Here is a 20016-nt window from a genome sequence, read left to right as displayed (position 1 = left end):
TAACTGGAGAAGCTCACTCGGCTGGACCAGGGTGTGCAGAGATCTAGATCCTGGTGCCACCTGCAACTACTTATTCCTAAAATACAAGGAGAGAACTATCCAGAACACAGGAAGCCCACCGGTTTGAAAGAAACATCACAAGACGAATATGCACGGCGGGCGGAAGGTGTTAGCGCAGCACATCACACGGATCTAAGAGATTAACCGGAAAGGAAGACTCTCTCCAAGATTTTAATGCTCAGTTTTGAGATATACAATCAAATTTCCATCCAATTTTCTATAGCAAAATGTAAGAGCTTTTTTAAAAAATTGCATTCTTCAGTTTTCTTCTACACTTTTTTTGGCCAATCTTTCAAAGCTGAGCACTGGGTGTTTCTGATGTCAGTTACATGATGTTATATGTGCATTCTAACTGCATGTCTTAGGAGTAAACAGTGTCCATATTTCAGTAACTCATAGTGTATTTATAAAATGAAAAGCTTTCTATCAAAATACACTTTTCACTGGGAAAAATAAATAAAACAGACCAATGGATCTACACAGAGTGAAGACGAACTGTGGTAGATTCAGTGCAGGACGGTCCACGCAAGCACACCTGCCCTCTCCCCCCAGAGCTGCGCATCTTCCCAGTTAGGATTTAAAAAATATTTTTAATTGAGCTTATTACACTGACATTTGCTTCTCATTCCACATCATCTTCAGTCAAGCTCTGAGCACTTACAATTCTCTGAAAGAAAAAAAAATTTTAATTTTTAAAATTACCGTTGGCATTTAGTCAGGATTCTAAGTTCAACATAAAAGGCTCTTGTGTCAAGTCTTCCCGGAGCTTACCCACACTGAGATGTCAGCATGCAACTCTCACACACCGTCAGCCCCACCTCAAAGTTCAAGTTAACAAAGGAGGCACAGCATTCTGTCACGCCAGGTATTTGTCAGTTACATAACTGACACCAGACAGAATTTAAGACTTGTCACTCCCACATGAACCAGGAATACTGATTAGTGCTTCAGTGATCATTCTATTCTCCGAATATTTCCCTTTTGGCCTGGAAATGTTCATAGTCAGTATACAAAGAAAAGATACAGTACTCCAAAATTACTGTTTTGAACACATTTCCAGATAACATGGAAAAGTGATCTAAGTAACAGAGGCTATTTTTTTTTTTTTGAGGAGGGAAATTTATTTATTTATTTAATGGAGGCACTGGGGATTGAACCCAGGGCCTTGTGCAGGCTAAAGCACACGCTCTGCCACTGAGCTATACCCTCCCCCCAAAAAGAGGCCATTCTTATGGAGAGAACTCAAGCTTCATCCTGAACTCATCGTATTGCAAGAGACATCGTCCTCAGGTCAGTGTTCCAAAAGCACTGCCATGCTGCCCTTCGAAAAGCAGACAACAGTAAAGGGGGGATGCTGTTAATAGACGGGCCCACCGCAGTCTAAAATAAAAAGGATTAAAACCAAACCCTTGGTTTTTGAGCTCTTTCCCTTAAATCTGTGGGACTTTTTATTTTCCTTTTGTCCCTTTCCAATCTATTTGAATAAAGATCACGTTAAAGAATTAATCGGTCGTTTTACTAATTTTTAATCACACCAACTGTGGAAATTCATCCCTTTAATAGGCATAGTATTCCAAAAAGTACATTAACTTGGGCTCCTTGAGAAAAATTAAAAAGAAATGAAATGCATTTTAATTAACTCAAGTTACGGTTAATCTATTATATCAAAGGGGATGTAGTCAGTAACTCCAAACTCAGAGTCCACCTTGACAGAAGCAGGCATACCGGGGCCCTTAGACAAGTGAGGTCAGAAGGAACCCACAGCCCTGTACTACCTGACTGCCAGGCCACGCGGGCTTGGCTCCTGTCCCTGTCCTCTGCCAGGCCACTAAACTGAAGGCATGGTCTCAGGAAAGAGCAGGCAGAGAGCTAAGTTTAGAAAGTCGCTTTCACGGAGTGGCCTGAGTTTTGGGATCTGAATACTAAGGCCTGAGATTTAACACCGAGACCCGGTTCCTGGTCGACCTCCGGGGCACAGCTACCACATCTCAGGCCCTCACCAGGATGCTTCTCTATTAGGGAAGGAAACGTCCAGCACTGACCGCCCCAATCCTATTTTCATTCAGAAATCTTGCCTTTTCAAAAATTCAGGGCAAGCGCCAGGCATCTGGGTCTGAGGATACGATTCTGAACCATACGGGCAGTGTTCAAAACACTATGAAAAAACTGGTCTATACAGAGATTTTCATGGTATCGCCATGTTTGCTACGTTCATTTTAAAATGTCATGTCCCTAAACATTTAACTCTTAAATTCTCCTCACTTACTCCGTAACATCTCAAACCTTTACCTGACTGATCGTGGGCAGCTTAGTCAGCAGCATCTGGAACACCGGCGGGGGAAGCGTCTGCTGGAGCACCTGCAGTAACTGCTGCGGCTGGCCGCACACGGCGATCGCGTTCGTCAGGTGGTCCACGCCCTTCTCGTACTCGCCTGGAAGACGCACATAAAAATAACTCGTAACTGGAAAAGCCTTTTGCCTTTGTCCAAAATCAACCCCAGAGTCTTCACTTTATCTTCAAGTGAACGGACCAGAACCATCGTGCAAGTAACAGCTTGGTACCGTCACATAACGATTAACAAAACCAGTAACAAGAACCAGTCAGATTATATGTACCGATGTGAAAGTGTCTCCACTACACATACAAAAGGGGGAAATGAAGGTGCAGAAATGTCCTTTACTACTGTTAACAGAGTATTTCTGAAAGATTGCACAAGAAACTGCTAAGAATGAAACAGCACTTTCTATGAGAACTGGGAGGCTGAGGAGGACGGGCCCGACATTGCTGTAACCCCTTACACTACACGTACGTCACCACGCGCAAGTGCGAGTGTCTACAGTGACGCTGCGTAACGACACATGGCCACCACCGTCACTGCATCGTCCACTGCTTTGGTGGCGTAGAAGAACAGGCTCACATCATTCTAGCAACAATCTTTACTTCGGTACTAGCAGTATCCTCATTTTACGTCTGAAGAAGTGGAAGATTAGAGAAATTACTAAACTTTCTCCCCATTCAACTTCTCTTTGTGAGATGGCCTACCACGAAGCAAGTTGAGACGAGAGAAAACTGTCGTGTTCTGAGCCTTTGCTAAAGCAACTCATGACTCTAGACGCCTTCAGACCATCCCTCTGAATTCCCTTTTTTCCCCCGTGCACTGGCTCAGCTGCGTATCTTACTATGGAAACAAGCTCAAGGCACTGTGTCTGTAAGAACGTCTCCACCACCAGACCCTGCGTGCTCTGGCGAGGACATGTGCCAGCTGATGACACGCAGAAGTACTTGTGACGGTCGCCCCTGCTGCTCTAGCCAGTCTGTAAGGGGTGTTTCTTGCTCTACCGACTGGCTGCTGTGAATAGGCTGGGACACCTCTCGGGTAAAAGTGTGAATACAGTGAGGTGTCAGGTGCCAGCTGCCTATGGGTAAAGGTTTCCATGAGTTCAGCCACCATCCGACCTGCCCCTGAGAGCCAGCAGTTTTACTGAGCGCCTCCTCTGTGCCAGGCCTGATGTGGACTGGTTTACAAACACTCTCTTTCAATCCTGGGGACAATTCTTTGATTATAAACCCCATGTGACAGATAAGGAAGCAGGCCAAGAGAAGTTCACCGCATTTTTCCCAAGACCCACAGCTAAAAAGGCGGTGGCACTGGGATGTCAACTCCAGTATGTCTGATAATCAAGTCCATAATCTTCCGTTGTCTCTGTTATTTCATGTCAGATGACGCTGTGAGAACCTGAAAAACTGTGTACAGCAGACAGAGCGGTCAGTGTGCACTGATACCCACCCTTCCCCCAGAGACTGTTTCTGGAATGAACGAATGAGTGATGAACTGGATGCACACACAGCACCCTCCGACCCTCCTGTCCTCTGTGAACTCTCAGGACTTTGTCCTTCCCTCCCATGAGGACAGCCACCATCGTGCCTGGCCTGGACAATTACTTTCTTGGGGTTGAAGTTACGTCATAATAGTGCCCATGGTAAGGGACCCCACCCAGGGAAGTGGGCTGGGCTGGCAGCAGTTCCTGCGTATGGACAAATCTCCTCTGAACCTAATCAACACGGGCAGCCACCTCTCCTGCGGATCCAGCAACAATCCTGTACATCCAGGAGACATTTATACATCGACACAACCTTCATCAGTCAACCTGTCACAGTGAGCTTCCTTCCCGTGTAAAGTAACGTTGCTACAACTTCTGCCAACTGGCTAGCCAGGTCGCACGTGGTACCTTTTGTTAATACCAACAGCGTCGAAAGCATCATATGATCCATCTATTACACAGCGCAGGAAGATCAAACCAACTGTCACAAGACTGGCGTTGCCCTCTGGGACCCTCGGATGCGGCTGCACTGTCGGGCAGGGTGCTCCCCCTCCCCTCGGGGGACTCACACGTGCAACCTGAAGGAGACCTCGAAGTGTTTCCACCACTGGTACCTAGCTCACATTCTGCACTTACAGACATCTTGATTGGTTCTCCTACTCATTTATTTTTAATCTCAGTTTGTGAGCAATTATAATGTAGGGACTGTGCCATCTGTAACTCTCTAGGTGGAACTGAACAAATTCTGTCAAGAAATTGTTTCTTGAGCTTCTGGGTTGGTGAGCACATCGAGGTACATCCAGACAGGGCATCGAAGTTCCTCACCTCCAGCCCTATGCATCTCTTCCATCTGCTGCTCCTGAGTCGGACCCTTTATAATAAACCAGTAAACACAAAGTTTTCTAATCCTTGAGTAAGAATGTGACCAAATAAGGGACTGAAGACTGGTAAATGAAGAGAACTGCCTGCTAAATAACAATTTCACTTGAGAAAATTAGAAGACTGAGACACAAGCTGAAGAAGGCCTAACACAAGCTGAAGAAGGCCTAACTCTACAAAGAAGCATTAAAAATGGAATATAGGGGGAGGGTATAGCTCAGGTGGCAGAGCACATGTTCAGCAGGCACAAGGACCTGGGTTCAATCCCCAGTACCTCCTCTAAAAATAAACAAACCTAATTACTCCCCCTACCTACGAAAGGAATAGAAAAGACTTAGGACTTCCACGTGGGACTGGACCTCCACCAGGGGACACAACGGCTGACTTGGAAATTAAGATGCCACACAGCCGATGAATCCTCCTGCCACTGAATTTATAGGCAGCAGAGATCACACGGCTGCCTGAGGCTATTAATTCCGGTTATTACATGGAAGCAGGGCCGGGACCAGTGGACGTGCAGATCACAGGGGCTCTCTGAGACACCTCCGAGCATTTCTAAGCACGCTAACAGTTAATGAACTGCCACAGCAACTCACTGCCGGTGAACCCTTTCCTCTTGCAGCCTCGAGCCTGCTCACATATTCTGAGGGGATCTTGCCCACTTAACAGAGCTCGTTTATGGAAGACCCTGGATGAAGCTCGCCACCTCACCGGCTTCTGCTCTCCTGGCTTACTCTGATGTTGACCTTTTCCCTAATTCTGACCACCTGCGTCTTCTACCTTGGGGTCGGCTGGTAGATCCCATCAGAAGGCAGCGTGGCAGCTGAGTTAAGTAACCCTGGGTGTGCTGGGCTGAGCTTGGGGGAAAAGTAGCTCTTCCCCGTCCTTCCTCGACCCCCACCCACCCTGCTCCCATGAGTAGCTGTCCCTGTCAATCTGGATCTGACAGCCCAAGTCAAACAGACAGGTGGCCACAGTGCGCAGGGCTCCAAGACGACCCGAACACATGCAGTTAGGAGTGCATGTATTCTGATACCTTACATTAAAAGTAAACCCACTTTCAATGATGTTTGTGTTTTAGGGGCTTGGAGAAAAATCTGATAGCATCAAACAGACACCTTTATAAACATAAACAACCGATTTTGAGAATTTGCATGAACTGAAACATTGCCATCTACACCCTCAGACACACGCATGCTACATGCACATTTCCCTTCAGATAGCCAAGAAACAGAGCCACAGCCTCTCGAAAACGCTCAGGAGGGCTTAAGTGCTTTACTACTGATGGAACTTCACGTTTTTCTCATAATGTTGTGGAAAAAAGCCAATTATTTTTTAGTAAGGCATTTTCATTTTTATTAGATTACTATACCATTCAAATCAAAGATAATTAGTTCCCCACCCCAACTCCCTGAAATTACTTTCTGTAAAAGGGGTCACGTGATAAAAAGTAATGATGTCACCACCGTCTTAAACTTTCAATCTCTTCCCATTAAAGGGAAAAAAAACCCCCAAACCCCACAAATGACCTGCATCATGCAGTTCAATGCTGTCTAAATCTATTATGATGTGGAAGTGAGACCAAGAAAAACAAGTTGTTTCAGTCACACACACACAAAAGAATAACAACAAAAAACAAGTTGACACGTGACACTATTTCTATTAATGACAACTACTTCAAAGCTACTTTTGAGATAAAAGCGAATTGACAGTAATGTTTATAAATACATTAAAACTCTAGTAGTTACGGGACAAATTACAGCCCTCAAATCTGTCAGCTTGGTCCTTTTAATTCACGACAGTGCTGTTCTCAGTCCTGCTGCTGGAATGCACACAGCAGAGCCTCAGCTGGATCAGATTCAGACCCCTGACTGGTCCGGCAATCAGGTGCCAGGAACTCACTGCGTGACCCTGATCAGGTCAGTTAACCTCCCCTGGCACTCACATTCGTTCCTGTAAGTCCCTGGAAAAAGACCTGCAGATCAGGCGAAGGCGCTGAGGAACGTGCACTCCCAGATGCCCCTTCAGTCACTAGCTGCATGTTACAGGCAACTGTATCTGCGCCACTGAAGAATAACCTAATTTGTTAAGATTACTTATTAATCTCATTAACTGCCTAAAAACTTGTCTTGAAATATGTAGAATACTTTAAAAAATTTTTAATCTTATTTTTGGGGGGTTATAATTAGGTTTGTCTGCTTATTTCTTTGGTGGAGGTACCAGGGATGGAGCCCAGGACCTCATGCATGGCAGGCATGCACTCTACCACTGAGCTGCATCTACCCGCTAGGATATCCTTTAAAAACAGCCATACTACACAAAAAAACCCCATCACCATAAATCTGTCTTAGTGTGAATCTTCGTCTTTTAATGATTATTACCTTGAGCCAGTAACTCTTCACCAAGCTGTATTTCTTCGAGGAAGAATTTCTGAACAGCTTCCGCATCTTTAAGGTCAGGTAACTGTTTGGAAATAGGCTATTTAGTAACTGATACCAAAATTATGCCAGGGATACAACCAACACACAAAAAATCATGCCACTAAAAATTAAACAGAAAACTTAATAATGTTCATTCTAAAAAAAAAGACAAAAATATTCTCTTCAACAACACTTGTGAAGTTTAGGTTAGTATCCACAGTCAAAGAAATACAAGAAAAAAAACACTCTTTGATCAAATTGACATTTGAACAGTCCTTAGAAAGCTGTGAATCAAACCTAAAGTAAAAAGCGTTAAGTATTTCTGCCATAAAACATGCACCTTACAATTTAACTTCTGATCGCCACCATTGTAGATTTTTATATCACTAATCAAATTGGCTCTTCTCATCCAACATTATTTTGTACAGATTTGACATGCACCTCAAGGATTAGCTATTTGCAAATGGCAATAAATATACCACAGAGGCATGTATGACTGTAGAAGCGTGACCTATTTGCTGGGCATTTGAGCTGCTTCTAACTTTTTTTGCTATTACAAACAAGCAGCTTTATTTAAGTTAGTTTGCATCTCTGTGTTTTGTTCTGCAGCTTGTTACATATTACCGGATTGAATGATTATCACAACATAAGGCCACCAGCTGCATGCATTATCTTTGTAAAAATATAAACCTAGTATTAAAGTCCCTTTTATTTAAAAGCCTAGACTTCTATTAATGGAAGTTTTTGGTTCTTAACTACTATTATACACACTCTTATCAGCAACAGAGGTGAAAAAATTCAAATTTCTAAAAGTGGAAGCATCTTTCATCGGCTATCCCAGCATACGGCGAGAATGCTATGATACCTGAATCTAAAAACGCACACTGGGGCTACGGCTGCGCAGGCGCGCCCGCCTTACTGTGCTTCACTTTATTACACGTCTCAGACACGGTGCTGCTCCCCGTGTTGAGTCTCACTGGTGCCATTTTCCCAATAACATTAAAAAAAAAAATTAAGATATGTACCTTTTTTAGACATGATGCTATGCACACTTAGTAAAATATGGTACAGTGTAACCTTAACTTTTATAATGCACTGGGAAACCATAAAACTCATGTGACTTGCTTTACTGAGAAAGTCTCTACTGCATCAGTCCAGAACCAAGCCTGCGCTCTCTTGAGATGTGCCTGTAACATACCCATTCTCCCAAGCCCTTAGAGAGAAAAGGCTGTTGAAAACATAGTGAACATAGCACATATTTCAGAAAGGGACGCTGGAAAACAAAGTGGTGGCCTCTCAGGCCCACCTATTATCATGTCCAGTCAGTTGTCTGTGTTGATTACTCAACTATAACTTCATGTATTTAATTTTTCATTGCTTCAACTTGCTTTAAAAAGAACCACTATTTTGAGGGGGGGGATAGCTCAGTGGCACAGCAGGTGCTTTGCAAGCACAAGGTCCTAGGTTCAATCCCCAATACCTCCACTGATCACCCTCCCCCAAAACAAAACCAAACAAAAAATAAGAGAAGGGGGGTTGGGGAGAACCACTACTGATCCAGTAGGTCCAAGTCCTGGGAATCCAGACAATGAATCTAATTTCAAAACAAAAGACAACCAATACGCACGATGATTAACACTTCATTTACTTACACAGGTCACACAACATATTTTAACAAGCAGATAAATCTATGTAGTAATTAAAAATGATCATGAACACACATCTACAAAAAGAAAAAAATAATAAAATTTATGTCCCCATTTGCACATTACAAGATGAAAAATCTGCCAGGTGGTGGTGGTCTGGATCAGCAGGTGTGAATAATCTTACATAACCTTTGAGACAAAAACCATGTGGTTCTTTTCAAGAAAGTTTGGAGAAAGAAAAATTAAATTAAAAATGTTTTATTTCATTATTTTAAAGCAATTCAGTGAGAAAATTTGAACCTTTTGGAGTAAATGTTTTCTGGGGCCACCATCCTACTGCCACTTAAATATCGTTTGCACACTAAGCCGTCTGCTGTTAATGACCAACAAAAAAAATGAGGAGGGACTGGATAATCTGTAGTTGAACAGAGTTAATAACTATTCCTAAAAACAACAAATTATACTATAAAATGGACAATCAATGTCTGGTATTGATTAGCTTTCTCAAAATACCTACTTGAAGTGGATTTTAAGATAACTGTTTCTATCAAGTACACAGTACATCAAACAAACAAACTGCCAGACCGAGTATTACCTTGGAAAGTCCAGCTCTCTCTTTGGCAAGCTTCTGTTTCTTTCTTCCTGCAAGAAATGGAATATTTTCATTTTATCATTATTAAAATGGGAATCAAAGAAGTCTAACTGCTGCGGCAGTCACTCATTCATTCATCCTATTAACAAAACATTCCTGACCCAAGTTCTCTTCTGTCTCCCTGTGATCTGTCAGGGTCATAAGAACAGTTCTGGCCAATGAGCTACGGGCAGGAGCCTCTTCCCTCCCTCTGGGGCACCAGGATCAGTAGTTCACAGGACGGAGCCAGGTCAATGCACAATCTCTTGAGTAATTCCCACAAGCGGAGCAGGCCCTAGGCCCCCAGCCCAAACCACACAGGACATGAAACATGAGCAAGGGTCAAGCCACTGCTGCTACAGAGTTTATGACTGAAACACGAACGATTCCACCTTTCCTGAATCTTGAAAACCACCTGGCATTCTTAAACAAACAAACAAAAACCAGCCTTTGAAAAATTTTCTTAAAGTATTAATGCATTTGGCAAAAATAAGAGGTGGGGGGAACAAGGGGAGTGCTCAGAAACGTACTGCTTAATTCTTAATTCAACTACTGCCGGCTAGTCAAAAACAAAAAAACCTCTGCCCAGTCTCTAAGTTGTTTTGTTCTTGATATGAAATACTACAAATCTTAGGAGAAGCGACGTTGTTTACAACCACACCAACAACAGGACGCTGGCAGTGCTGTAGGCGGCTACTGAACGGTATGGCATGCCCCACGTGAAGGGTGCTGGCACCAGGGACCTGGGCTCCGTTTACACCCCAGCTCTCCCACGGAATCCCCACCCTGTGACCTTGGGCAAGTTACAGGTAACCTGGCCTTTCTCTCTCTGTACACAAAACTGGTCTAGGAGCAATACCTGCTTCACAGAGGTGATGTGAGGAGTTAAAGTATGTATTTTTTTTTAAACAATGCCTGGTTAAAAGTGTGACATATAAGCATTTGGTATTGAGACAGTTCCATACCAACTCCTCAGAGCTAAGGGGCTGTGCTCTGCTAAATGCCTAAAGAAGTTAATTTCAACAGTCACTAAAAATGACTTGGAGAATAACCACGTGGCATCGCTCAGAAAGGTAAGGCTCTATTACTACCTGGGTGATCTTCCACAAGTAAAAAGTTAAGGCAAGCTTAACTTTATCACTGTGAGAAACAAAAGCCATAAAACAAGCAAACGTCCTCTGAAAACCTTAAAGCGTTCTACAAATCCAAATCTCAATCCATGACTAAAGAGGCAGTGACCTGGAAGCCTTACTGCTGACATGGGTTTAATTTACTAAGGTCAGGGAGCTTTTTACCTACCTTTACAGACTGAGTTTAACTAGACCAGTGTCTCTTACCAGATCTAACCCCCAGATCACATAAAGTGCTACACTTCTAAGGCTTAAAATAGTCTTAGCAGTTTCAACAGAAAATTAATTAGCTCATTTTATCCTCACAATAAACCCTAGAACTATTATCATTCTCATCTACAGGAGAGAAAAACTTCCAGGGTCACAAATAGTAAGTGGTGGAGTGGACGCAAACCCAGATGGCCGTATTTCAGAGCATGTGAACTCAAACATTACTCTCGACCGCAGAGAAGACACTCCCATCAATAGAAAATGAACACAGCAAGTTTGTGGAATAAACAGATACAATTTGCTAAGCCAGAATTTATGGAAAATGACAAAAGTGATCATGAACCCCAGCAGAGAAAACTTAGTTTCCAACCTCCGTTTTTTTTAAAATAGAGAACATGTGATTGCTGTTGGATATGTTTCATGCAGTTACCAAATTTTAAGATCCCTTAGTTGCTTTAAATTTACCAGTAAGATTAAAATTCTGGCTTTACTTTCATAAGACAATTAACTTGTTATATTAACTTATTTTCAGAGACAGTATCATACAGTATCTCTGTGATAAACGCATAACAGCCTTAAAAACCAAGTTACATTTGATTCAATCAGCAAACCGGCCCAATATTTGCTAGAAATCAGTCTCAAGTGCTACGGTGTAAACCTAACAGGTTAAAACAGACTCTGTTTTTAAAAATACAAAACACGAATTTACACAAAGTTTCAAATTTCAATTATTCTTAAAGCATTCACTTAAATAAGGAGATTACTGAACATATTTAAAAATGATGAATCATTTTACTCAGTGCTGTATAATGAAAAACATCTATAGCTGGCACTGTCATTTAAAGGTTAACTTTCACTTATTAGTGATTATTTAATTGATCAAAATTATTCTGTAGGAATCCTGCTAATCTGATCTTACTATGGAAAACAAAAAAATCTGAATAAATTGGAATCCAAGATCTAACCTCAAACCTATTTTAAATTTAAACTTCTTTTCCTTAAAAAAAAAAAAATCAGGAACACCAATTTGAAAAGCTATGCCCTTTTATCACAGATGTAAATACTCTACTGGAAATTAGGCTAGAAAAACTCAAAAGTAACTAAACCACAATCAATTCCATTCCACGAATACAAAACACCTTCAAGTTTTTTAAATCAGCCAATTATACAATTACCTTTAAACAGATTGCAAAATCACCCTAAGTTTTACCTGCTAATGAAAACATCAAATAATAATTAAACTCAATCTTTAGCATTCATCATTTACCATGTGCCAGGTACTGTATTAAACTCTACATTTATGATACCCTTTTACAAAAGAGTGAAATCACAGCTTAAAGTCAGCTGCCCAAGGTTATTCAGCTACTAACTAAAGCCTGACAATTTAGTAAGTCGGGGCGGGGGGGGGGGGGAGTATAGATTGTAGATGGAAAAGAAATTCTAAAGAGAAGAGATTTCTCCATTTGTCCAAAATGATAGCTTTTATGATTTCTTCAACCAAAAATTAGTTTTCTCAAGGTTCTGAACAACAGGACTGCAATTTCTCCAAAGGAAGAAAGGCTTAATCCGTTCTTTCTAGAGCTCTGCACCCATGCCACCACCCCAACTGTTTCTGAAAACTACAGGAAACTGATCTAAATTCCAGTATGTATACTTACAGCCAGCATTCATAGGGCCTTCCCTCTGTCAGGAATGGTGGTGGGTACCTCAAACATCTTAATTTTTTACAAAACCAACTTAGAGGCATTACGTAGTTTTGCAACCTGAGAAAATTAAGATTCAGAAAGCCCAAGATTATGCTGCTCATCTAACTAACCTGGGCCCGTGTCTGAACTCAAAACAGCATTATTTCCATTAGTCTACCTAACCATAAATAAGTTACCCTATGTCCCTGTCTCCCTGAGACAGAAGAGGGCTAGATATACCGTGCACGGTATGCAAGATCAGCACTTTGCAATAAGGTGGTCACCAGCCACGTGACACAGAGCACGGAAAATGACATTATAACGTAATTAATCCGTGACTTAAATAGGAATAATCACTTCTTTGTACTTTTGGGGCTTTGATAACTTACCTATCAATTTTAATTTCAGTAACTATTTTGACAGGGCAACTTAGACAAGTTAACTTATTCTCACGGCAACAGATTTGCTCTTCTTGTTGCAAACGAGTATGTACCCCCGAAATTCAAAGATCACAACGGTTTCGGTGACACGCTCTCCCTCTTGGTAGTCTCTCTTAAAAGATGTCGCAGGTATGAAATAAGACTGAGCCACATGAGACGCGCAGCCCTTTGGACTCCCCTGCAGTTTCTGTAGCATTCACTCATATCCTGGAAGCGTTTAGGGCGACGCTACCAAGAGGGTTTAAGAATGCAACCCTACTGGTTGAGAACGATGCGGCGTTGGGGATGCGACTTTAGTCTCCGGCACAAATTCATGAAATACGCCCCAAAACGCGACTTCCGCCATCAGGAACAGAGGTTTAGAAAGATAAAAAAACAGAGTCCCAACCCCCACCCTACATTATAAAACACACGACTCTGCAGAAACGGCTTGAGGAAAACGAAATGGGAAAAACCTTCCCTCCAAAATGGAGGGAACCATGCGGGGCACACGAGCGCGGACAGCGCCACTGCCGTTCCCTGGGCGCTGTGCTGCGGGCAAGGCGGAGCCGGAGGGAGCAGCAGGCCCGCGGCCGGCGCCACTCACGTTCTCGCAGCCTGTTCTTGAAGTTGGGGTCACTCCGTCTCTTGCGGTCGAAGTAAATGCAGTAGCCGATGAAGAGGGCCCCGCACACGCCGGCGGCGATGGCGCTGTTCCGGCCCACCATCTTCTCCTCACCAGGAAGCGGGCGGCGTCGGCGGCGGCGGCGGCGGCGGCGGCGGCGGCGGGGCCCGCGGAGGAGCGGTTGGCCGCGAACCCCCGGAGCCGACTGCACGGCTCAATCCGTCGCCCGCCGCGAGGAACGCGGAAAGAGGGAGCGCGCGTCACTTCCGGCTCCAGCTGCCGAGGCCCTCGGGGACGTCCGCGGCAGTGCCTGAGCAGAGGCGCCCGCGTCGCTTCTGCGCCTGCGCGGGGGCCTAGGCGTCGTCCCCGAGGCGCCTCCTGCCGCCGTTCGCGTTGGTGTCGGGAGTTGGCGCGAGAGTGCGCGCTTCCTTAGAAGCCGCGGGGCGTGACGTCACGAGGGCGGTGCGCGGCCGTCGTGCGCATGCTCCAAAGACGTGTCGCTGACTTCCTTGCTCGTGTCAAAGCCGGAAGGTCGTTGACGACAAGTGCTTTGTCTTATTCTTATATAATCCAGGCAACCTATGAGTCTTGTTTGAATTTAATTTGCTTTTCAGATTTAGTCACAGTTCACTGTGCAACAAGCACCAAAATCTAGTGATTCGATTCCAAAAGAATGTTACCGTGTAGTCTCAGGAGTGGGAGAGAATTAAATGGAGCCGTTCCTGGAATAGTGCAACGAGCGAGAGAGATAGAAGGGGAAAAAATAGGAAGCGTTGAGTTGTCAGCCACTGAAAACACCGTGTATGCACCTTAAGTTGAAAAAGACGTTGGAGGGAGCTTCCTAAACTCTTGGGGTGGCAGGAATGTGGGACTCGTGTGGGTCCGGGCTGTCTATGCTGAGGATGGTTCCTGGTGGGGGCTGGCCAGACCAGAAAGACCAACCATGGGATTACAGGGCTGGGACCTTGATCCAGGTGCTGGCAGCCCTCTTTATGGGGGGAAGACAGGAGGGAGGCTGGGGACTGAGTTTAACTTCAGGACCAGCATAGTGAAACCCAAATGAAAGCTCTGGACACGGAAGCATGTGTGCTTCCCAGGCTGGCAATACTCTGTGTCGTTACACATCAATGTGCCGTGAGGGCTAGGAGGGTAAGGTGTTCTGTCCCCATTGGGAGGGAACAACAGGAGCTTCGAATTTGGGACTTGCCTAGACTTTGGCTGGTTTTGATTCATATCCTTTGGCTATAATAAAACTGTAATCATAAGTAGAGCAGGCTCTTGAGTTCTGAGTCCTTTTAGGGAATTATTGAACCTGAGAGGGTATTGGAAAGCTCCTGATTAGGAGTTGGCTGGTCAGAAGAGTGGCCTGGAGACCCCACCCCCTCCAAATTTGCGACTGGTGTAGGAAATGAGTAAAGTCTTGAAGGGGACTATCCCCTTAACCTATGAAACTTGACTGTACTCTGGGATAGTTGATGTTAGAAGTTATTGTGAGGGTACTTATGGGAACATTTAGCTGGAGGCCCTAACCTAGTCCAGGAACCTGGGAAAGCCCTTCTGCTTAAGTGATAATGGACCTGAGACCCTATGGAAGACTGGAAGTTAGATCAAGGGTATATATGCATTGCCTGGACTGGGGTGGGGTGGAAGGTGCATTCGTACCAAAGCAAAGTCGGTGACTGAGATCAGAGAGTTGTACATAACAAAAGAGCACAAAAAGCTTTTCCTTATATCCTTATACCCCACATATATACATGGAATCTTCCTGTCCCAAAAAGTGAAACTTCCTGCTTTCTAAGAACTTTTTGGCAAGGGTGGGGGCGGTAATTAGGTTTATTTATTTATTTTTTAATGGCGGTCCTGGGAATCGAACTGAGGACCTCATAGAAATAGGGAGCCAAGTACTTTGATGTAATATTGACAAAGAAGTGAGTGGGGAATGGTGGGGAGAGATGGAGCAGAGAGGCTGTGGTTAAGTTGGAAGTTGATCTCAAAAAGGCAGTGGGGGGCAGGGTGTGGCTTGGTGGTAGAGCCCCATGCTTAGCAGACATGAGATCCTGGGTTCAGTCCCCAGACTCTCTTCTAAAAATAAATAAGCCTAATTACCTCCTCTATCCCTGCCAAAATAAAATCATTAAATACTACAATAATAAATAAATAAAATATAAAAACAAAATGTTAAAAAGGCGGAATAATTAAATAATACAATAATAAATAAATAAAATATTAAAAAATAAAATGTTAAAAAAAAAGGGCAGTGGTGCCTGGTGACCAGCTTGTGTCTTGGTGTGTTGTGGGCCCGCGTGTGGTCTGCACATTCAGGGAGAACAGCTAGACCTACTGGAACTTCACTCAGACCCTCAAAATCCAGAGAGCCTTGCCTTTTGCTTTTTGTATAAGGAAGCTGAGGACCTGAACTGAGCTGGCCTTCCAGTTTGTTTCTTGGGAGAGCAGACATCTTTGAAGTTCAACAACCAGAACCTTCTTAGTTTACCCAGAGGAACACCCAAGATCAGTCCCCAGAGAGGCTGAACATATTTATTCAGTGACCCCCAGAAAGTATTTGCATTGTACATGTGGTTGCTCCCCTCCTCACCGTTGGAAGAGGACGACTTTGAGGTTGTCTGAGACTGATTCTTTTATAGACCAATTATATCAATATCCCACTCCTGTAGTGCCTGCAGTGGTTTTCAAAAGCTTCCCTGTATTAGTTAGGACTCTAGAAACCCAGTTCCAATTAGCTTAAGAAACAGTGGCATTTGTCAACTCCTCAAGAAGACCTTTAAGGTTAGAAGGAGGATCTCCAAACCAGGATCACTCCTTCCACCTCTGCACTGGCAGCTCAGGCACAGGTCAGCGATGACAGCCACACCTTCTGAGCTCTAGAATGTTTTAACTCATTGAGGTTTTAACTCCTTACTGTCTTACCAGGTGGTGGTTCCCCTCTTATAGCTTAAGAAACCTGCCTAGTGTTGTTGCAGGGTAAGTGGAAGATGCAGGAATCCACCCCCCCAGCTTTACTGAGGTGTGATTTACAAATAAAAGTTGTATATATTTAAGAGGTACATTGTAATGTTGGGTGTAGACATTGTGAAATAATTACAATCAAGCTAGTTACCATATCCATCACCTCCCATAGTTCCCTTTTCTTGAGTGTGGTGAGAATCCTTAAATCTACCTCTGCAAATTTCAAGTAAAAGATACACTATTAACTGCAGTAACAATGCTGTACCGTAGGTCTCTGGAAATTATGCATCTTATAACTGAAAGTTTGTACCTTTTGACCAGCATACCCCCTTTTCCCTTTATCCCCCAGCCCCTAGTAAATATCATCCTGCTGTCTATTTCTATGAGTTGGGTTTTTTTTTCAGATTCCATGTATAAGTAAGATCATGCAAATTTAAATTTGTTTTTCTGTGTCTGGCTTCTTTCAGTTAGCACAATGGCTTCCAAGGCCATCTACACTGTCGGAAATGACAGAATTTCCTTTTTAAAGGTGACTGTTTCCTTCTGTGCGTGTGTGTATTGCATTTATCCATTCATCCAATGATGGACACTGGTTATTCCTGTATCTTGGCTCTTGAGAATAATGCTGCAGTGAACATGAGAGTGTAGATACCTCTTTGAGACAGCAATTTCATTTCCTCTGGACATATACCCAGCAGTGGGATTGCCTGATCACATAGAAGTTAGATTTTTAACCTTGGAGGCATCTCCATACTGTCCTCCATAGTGGCTGCACTGACTTCCATTCCCACCAACAATGCACAACTTCCCTTTCCTCCACGTACTCACCAACACTTGTTATCTCTTCTTGGTAACAGCCATTCTAACAGTGTGAGCTGACATTTCATTGTGGCTTTGATTCACGTTTCCCAGATGATTAGTGATACTGAGCACCTTCTTGGCCACTTATTGTCTATGGAAAACATTCAAGCCCTTTGCCCATTTTTACAAGGGGTTATTATTAGTATTTTGGAATTGAGTTGTATGAGTTCCTTATATTTGGGGGGTGTTAACCCCTTATCAGATACATGGTTTGCACATATTTTCTCCCATTCCATTGGCTGCCTTTTCATTTTGTTGATAGTTTCCTGTTCTATGCAGAAGCTTTTCAGTTTGGCTTAACAAATGCCCAATTTTTTTTAAGCAAGTCCGGCAGTCATTGAAGTAGCATTTACAAAATTAAAAAAAAAACTACTTAGGGTCATTCAAAACTATTCATTTGTTGCAAGCATGTCAAATGTGGGGTGAACTTTGTGTAGTTACCACTTAAATCTGCTATTCTGGGACAGTCTATACTCTGCCCAGTTCCTTTGAAAGGGCAGCCTTGTTCTCTATTGTCTTGTTTTTCACTTTTCCCTTGAGTGAGAAGAACTTTACACAGCATTCAGGGTAGCATCTCCTACAGAACCCTGAAGACTTGGAATCTAATCTGCTTTCACAGATGACTCATTTTGAAATTCACTTTATATTCAGGAAAAGATGCTAGCTAAAATGACCATGTCCTCACTCAGTGTTTGATGACAAAAGACAGGACTTTCCAAATTTTCTTTAACTTCCTGGGTGTCACAATTAGACATTCAGCCAGCTCAATTCAAATACTCCTACTAATTATAGTAACAGAGGAGTGACTGTAGTCTCAGTCACGGACACTGTGGTTTGTCATGTACTGGCTGTGTGATCTTAGGTAATTTAATTTCTTGGGGACTTCATTACTTAGAAATACTTTCAGAGCCTCGGGTCCTCATCAATAAAGTGGAGAAAACGTGAAGTGATGTATTGCAGTCATTTGCTTACGTGCTTTCTTCCCTCATAAGCGGTGAATTTCTTGACACCAGAGCTAGATCTATTATCACTATTACTATTTTTCAGATCCTGAGTGTCCACTCTGGCTTGTCAATAGGCAGATGATAAATAGTTATTGAACTGCAATCATGGAGAATGGACCGTGTTCTCAATTTGACATGAATTAAAGTATTTTAGCAGGAGATGACTCTCCTTTCTAGGCGAAGCTTTGCATTGACTCTTTTAATTAAACAGAGACAGAAGTTTCAGGATGAGATGACAAGTGAGCCAAAATCTTTTTCCTGCCCCTTTATTTGATTCAAAGATGATACCAAGCAAAATTCAGATGTTTCTGTTACTGCTGTCAGGTCTCTGCTAAACTTGAGATTTCTTCCTAATGCTCTTGGACCCAAAGACTCCCTGATTTCAAGAATGGATACAGGTATTTATCTGAGGCTCACTCAAACTTCCATGGCGTGGAGGAGGTGGAAGTGGGGGGTGTTCTGACGCTTAATTTCCTTACATTGTTGGTCCATAGTCGTCCTTTCATTTGGGCCTGTGAGGGATGCATTCTCTTGACTTTCAGTAGAAACACAAGATGGCCAGCCAGCATGCTTTCTAAATACAGAAGGACTTGGAACCGGAAATTTGCAGAATGTACATGTTCTTTCTTTTGCCACATGTAACTTCTCTCCTGCCAAAGAGCACACAGCCCTTGCTGTGTTTGACAGGATTTATTCCACCTGTTTCCTACGAAAAAGGAAAAAGCATTCCACGTGAAGCCTCGCGGTGACACGGTTAACTGGCAGGATGCGTGGGGAGGTGGGGAAGCAGAACACGCGAAGGAGTCTCCCGGGGGCGGGCCTGTCACTCAGTTCCTCTGATTCCTCGCACCCGGGATGCACTGCAGGCCTCCCGCAGCTGAGAGAGCGCATCTCCCTCCAGGATAGGCCTCGTGGCTTCTCTGTGCCTCTCCCTTTCATCACACCCGCGAAAGGTTCTACAGTCCTGGGCCGGCCCTTGACCTCTGTGTGGCCTCATCCAAAGTGGCCTTGAGCGTGGTCAAATCAGTGCTGCTTGGGCTGTCCAGGCTGGTTTTTGCTCCACGCCTTTGGGCGAGCCTGTCCTTTTATGCAGAAAGATCTGCCTGTGGCTGCTCTCTGAGGGAAGCTGTCTGCTAGGACACTTACAAGCACGGATTCCTTTTCAGCGCTGACTACATGCCTCAACTGATCCCTTCAAGAGATGTTTAAAACATTCTACGTTCCTAAGATTTTGCTTGGGAGAAATAAACAACAGCTGAGAGTAAGTGATAGTTTCTGTTAGAGTTCTAGCCTAATCTTCCAGGTCTTTGGACACTGATTTTAAGAATCACCAGTAATCATGTGTCCCCTTTTAGGTTAACTTACGCGCTCTTTAAATACTAAGTGTTGTAACATAAAAAAAAAAACCCTGCATTTGTGTAATGTGTTTACAGCACTAGCTGTTTTACCATCGGAGTCTCAGAGCTGTGAGGGAGGAGGGATAGCAGAGGGTGCTGAGGCGTGGGACTGTGAAGCGAGTGGGTTCTGAGTCACCGAATTCGTGATGAAAGTGAGCTCCAGCTCATCTTCCTGGTTTGTACAGGAACCATCTTAACCATGGTCATGCAACACCATGATGCTTAAAAAAAATTGCGGGGGGGAGTAATTAGGTTTATTT

General features: G+C 43.6%; 1 protein-coding gene and 2 non-coding genes across 3 annotated transcripts; all 3 read right to left on the bottom strand.

Moving 5' to 3' along the window:
• Positions 1-215: 215 nt before the first annotated feature.
• TOMM20 (translocase of outer mitochondrial membrane 20) lies at positions 216-13872 on the bottom strand. The gene is made up of 5 exons (XM_031671937.2): positions 13510-13872; positions 9423-9469; positions 7143-7224; positions 2350-2492; positions 216-727 (listed from the first exon to the last, which is right to left on the bottom strand). Exons 1-5 carry the CDS (start codon positions 13628-13630, stop codon positions 683-685), a joined length of 438 nt encoding a protein of 145 aa, XP_031527797.1. The 5' UTR covers positions 13631-13872; the 3' UTR covers positions 216-682.
• Positions 1197-1270, bottom strand: TRNAL-UAG (transfer RNA leucine (anticodon UAG)). Its single transcript has one exon. It is a non-coding gene; the product is annotated as a tRNA-Leu (tRNA).
• On the bottom strand, positions 13042-13176 carry LOC116277560 (small nucleolar RNA SNORA14). Its single transcript, XR_004187026.1, has one exon. It is a non-coding gene; the product is annotated as a small nucleolar RNA SNORA14 (small nucleolar RNA).
• Positions 13873-20016: the final 6144 nt, after the last annotated feature.

This window comes from Vicugna pacos, chromosome 11, assembly GCF_048564905.1.
Source record: "Vicugna pacos chromosome 11, VicPac4, whole genome shotgun sequence".
NCBI lineage: Eukaryota > Metazoa > Chordata > Mammalia > Artiodactyla > Camelidae > Vicugna > Vicugna pacos.
This window is presented reverse-complemented; position numbering and strand designations above follow the sequence as displayed.

What these genes read in the sequence shown, in the direction of transcription:
- TOMM20 (XM_031671937.2), bottom strand. Translation starts at nt 13,630, where the DNA reads ATGGTGGGCCGGAACAGCGCCATCGCCGCCGGCGTGTGCGGGGCCCTC. An exon ending in AGAGAGCTGGACTTTCCAAG is followed by an intron (nt 7,225 to 9,422) that starts GTAATACTCGGT and finishes ATTTCCAAACAG; the next exon opens with TTACCTGACCTTAAAGATGC. An exon ending in TGAAGAGTTACTGGCTCAAG is followed by an intron (nt 2,493 to 7,142) that starts GTAATAATCATT and finishes TGCGTCTTCCAG; the next exon opens with GCGAGTACGAGAAGGGCGTG.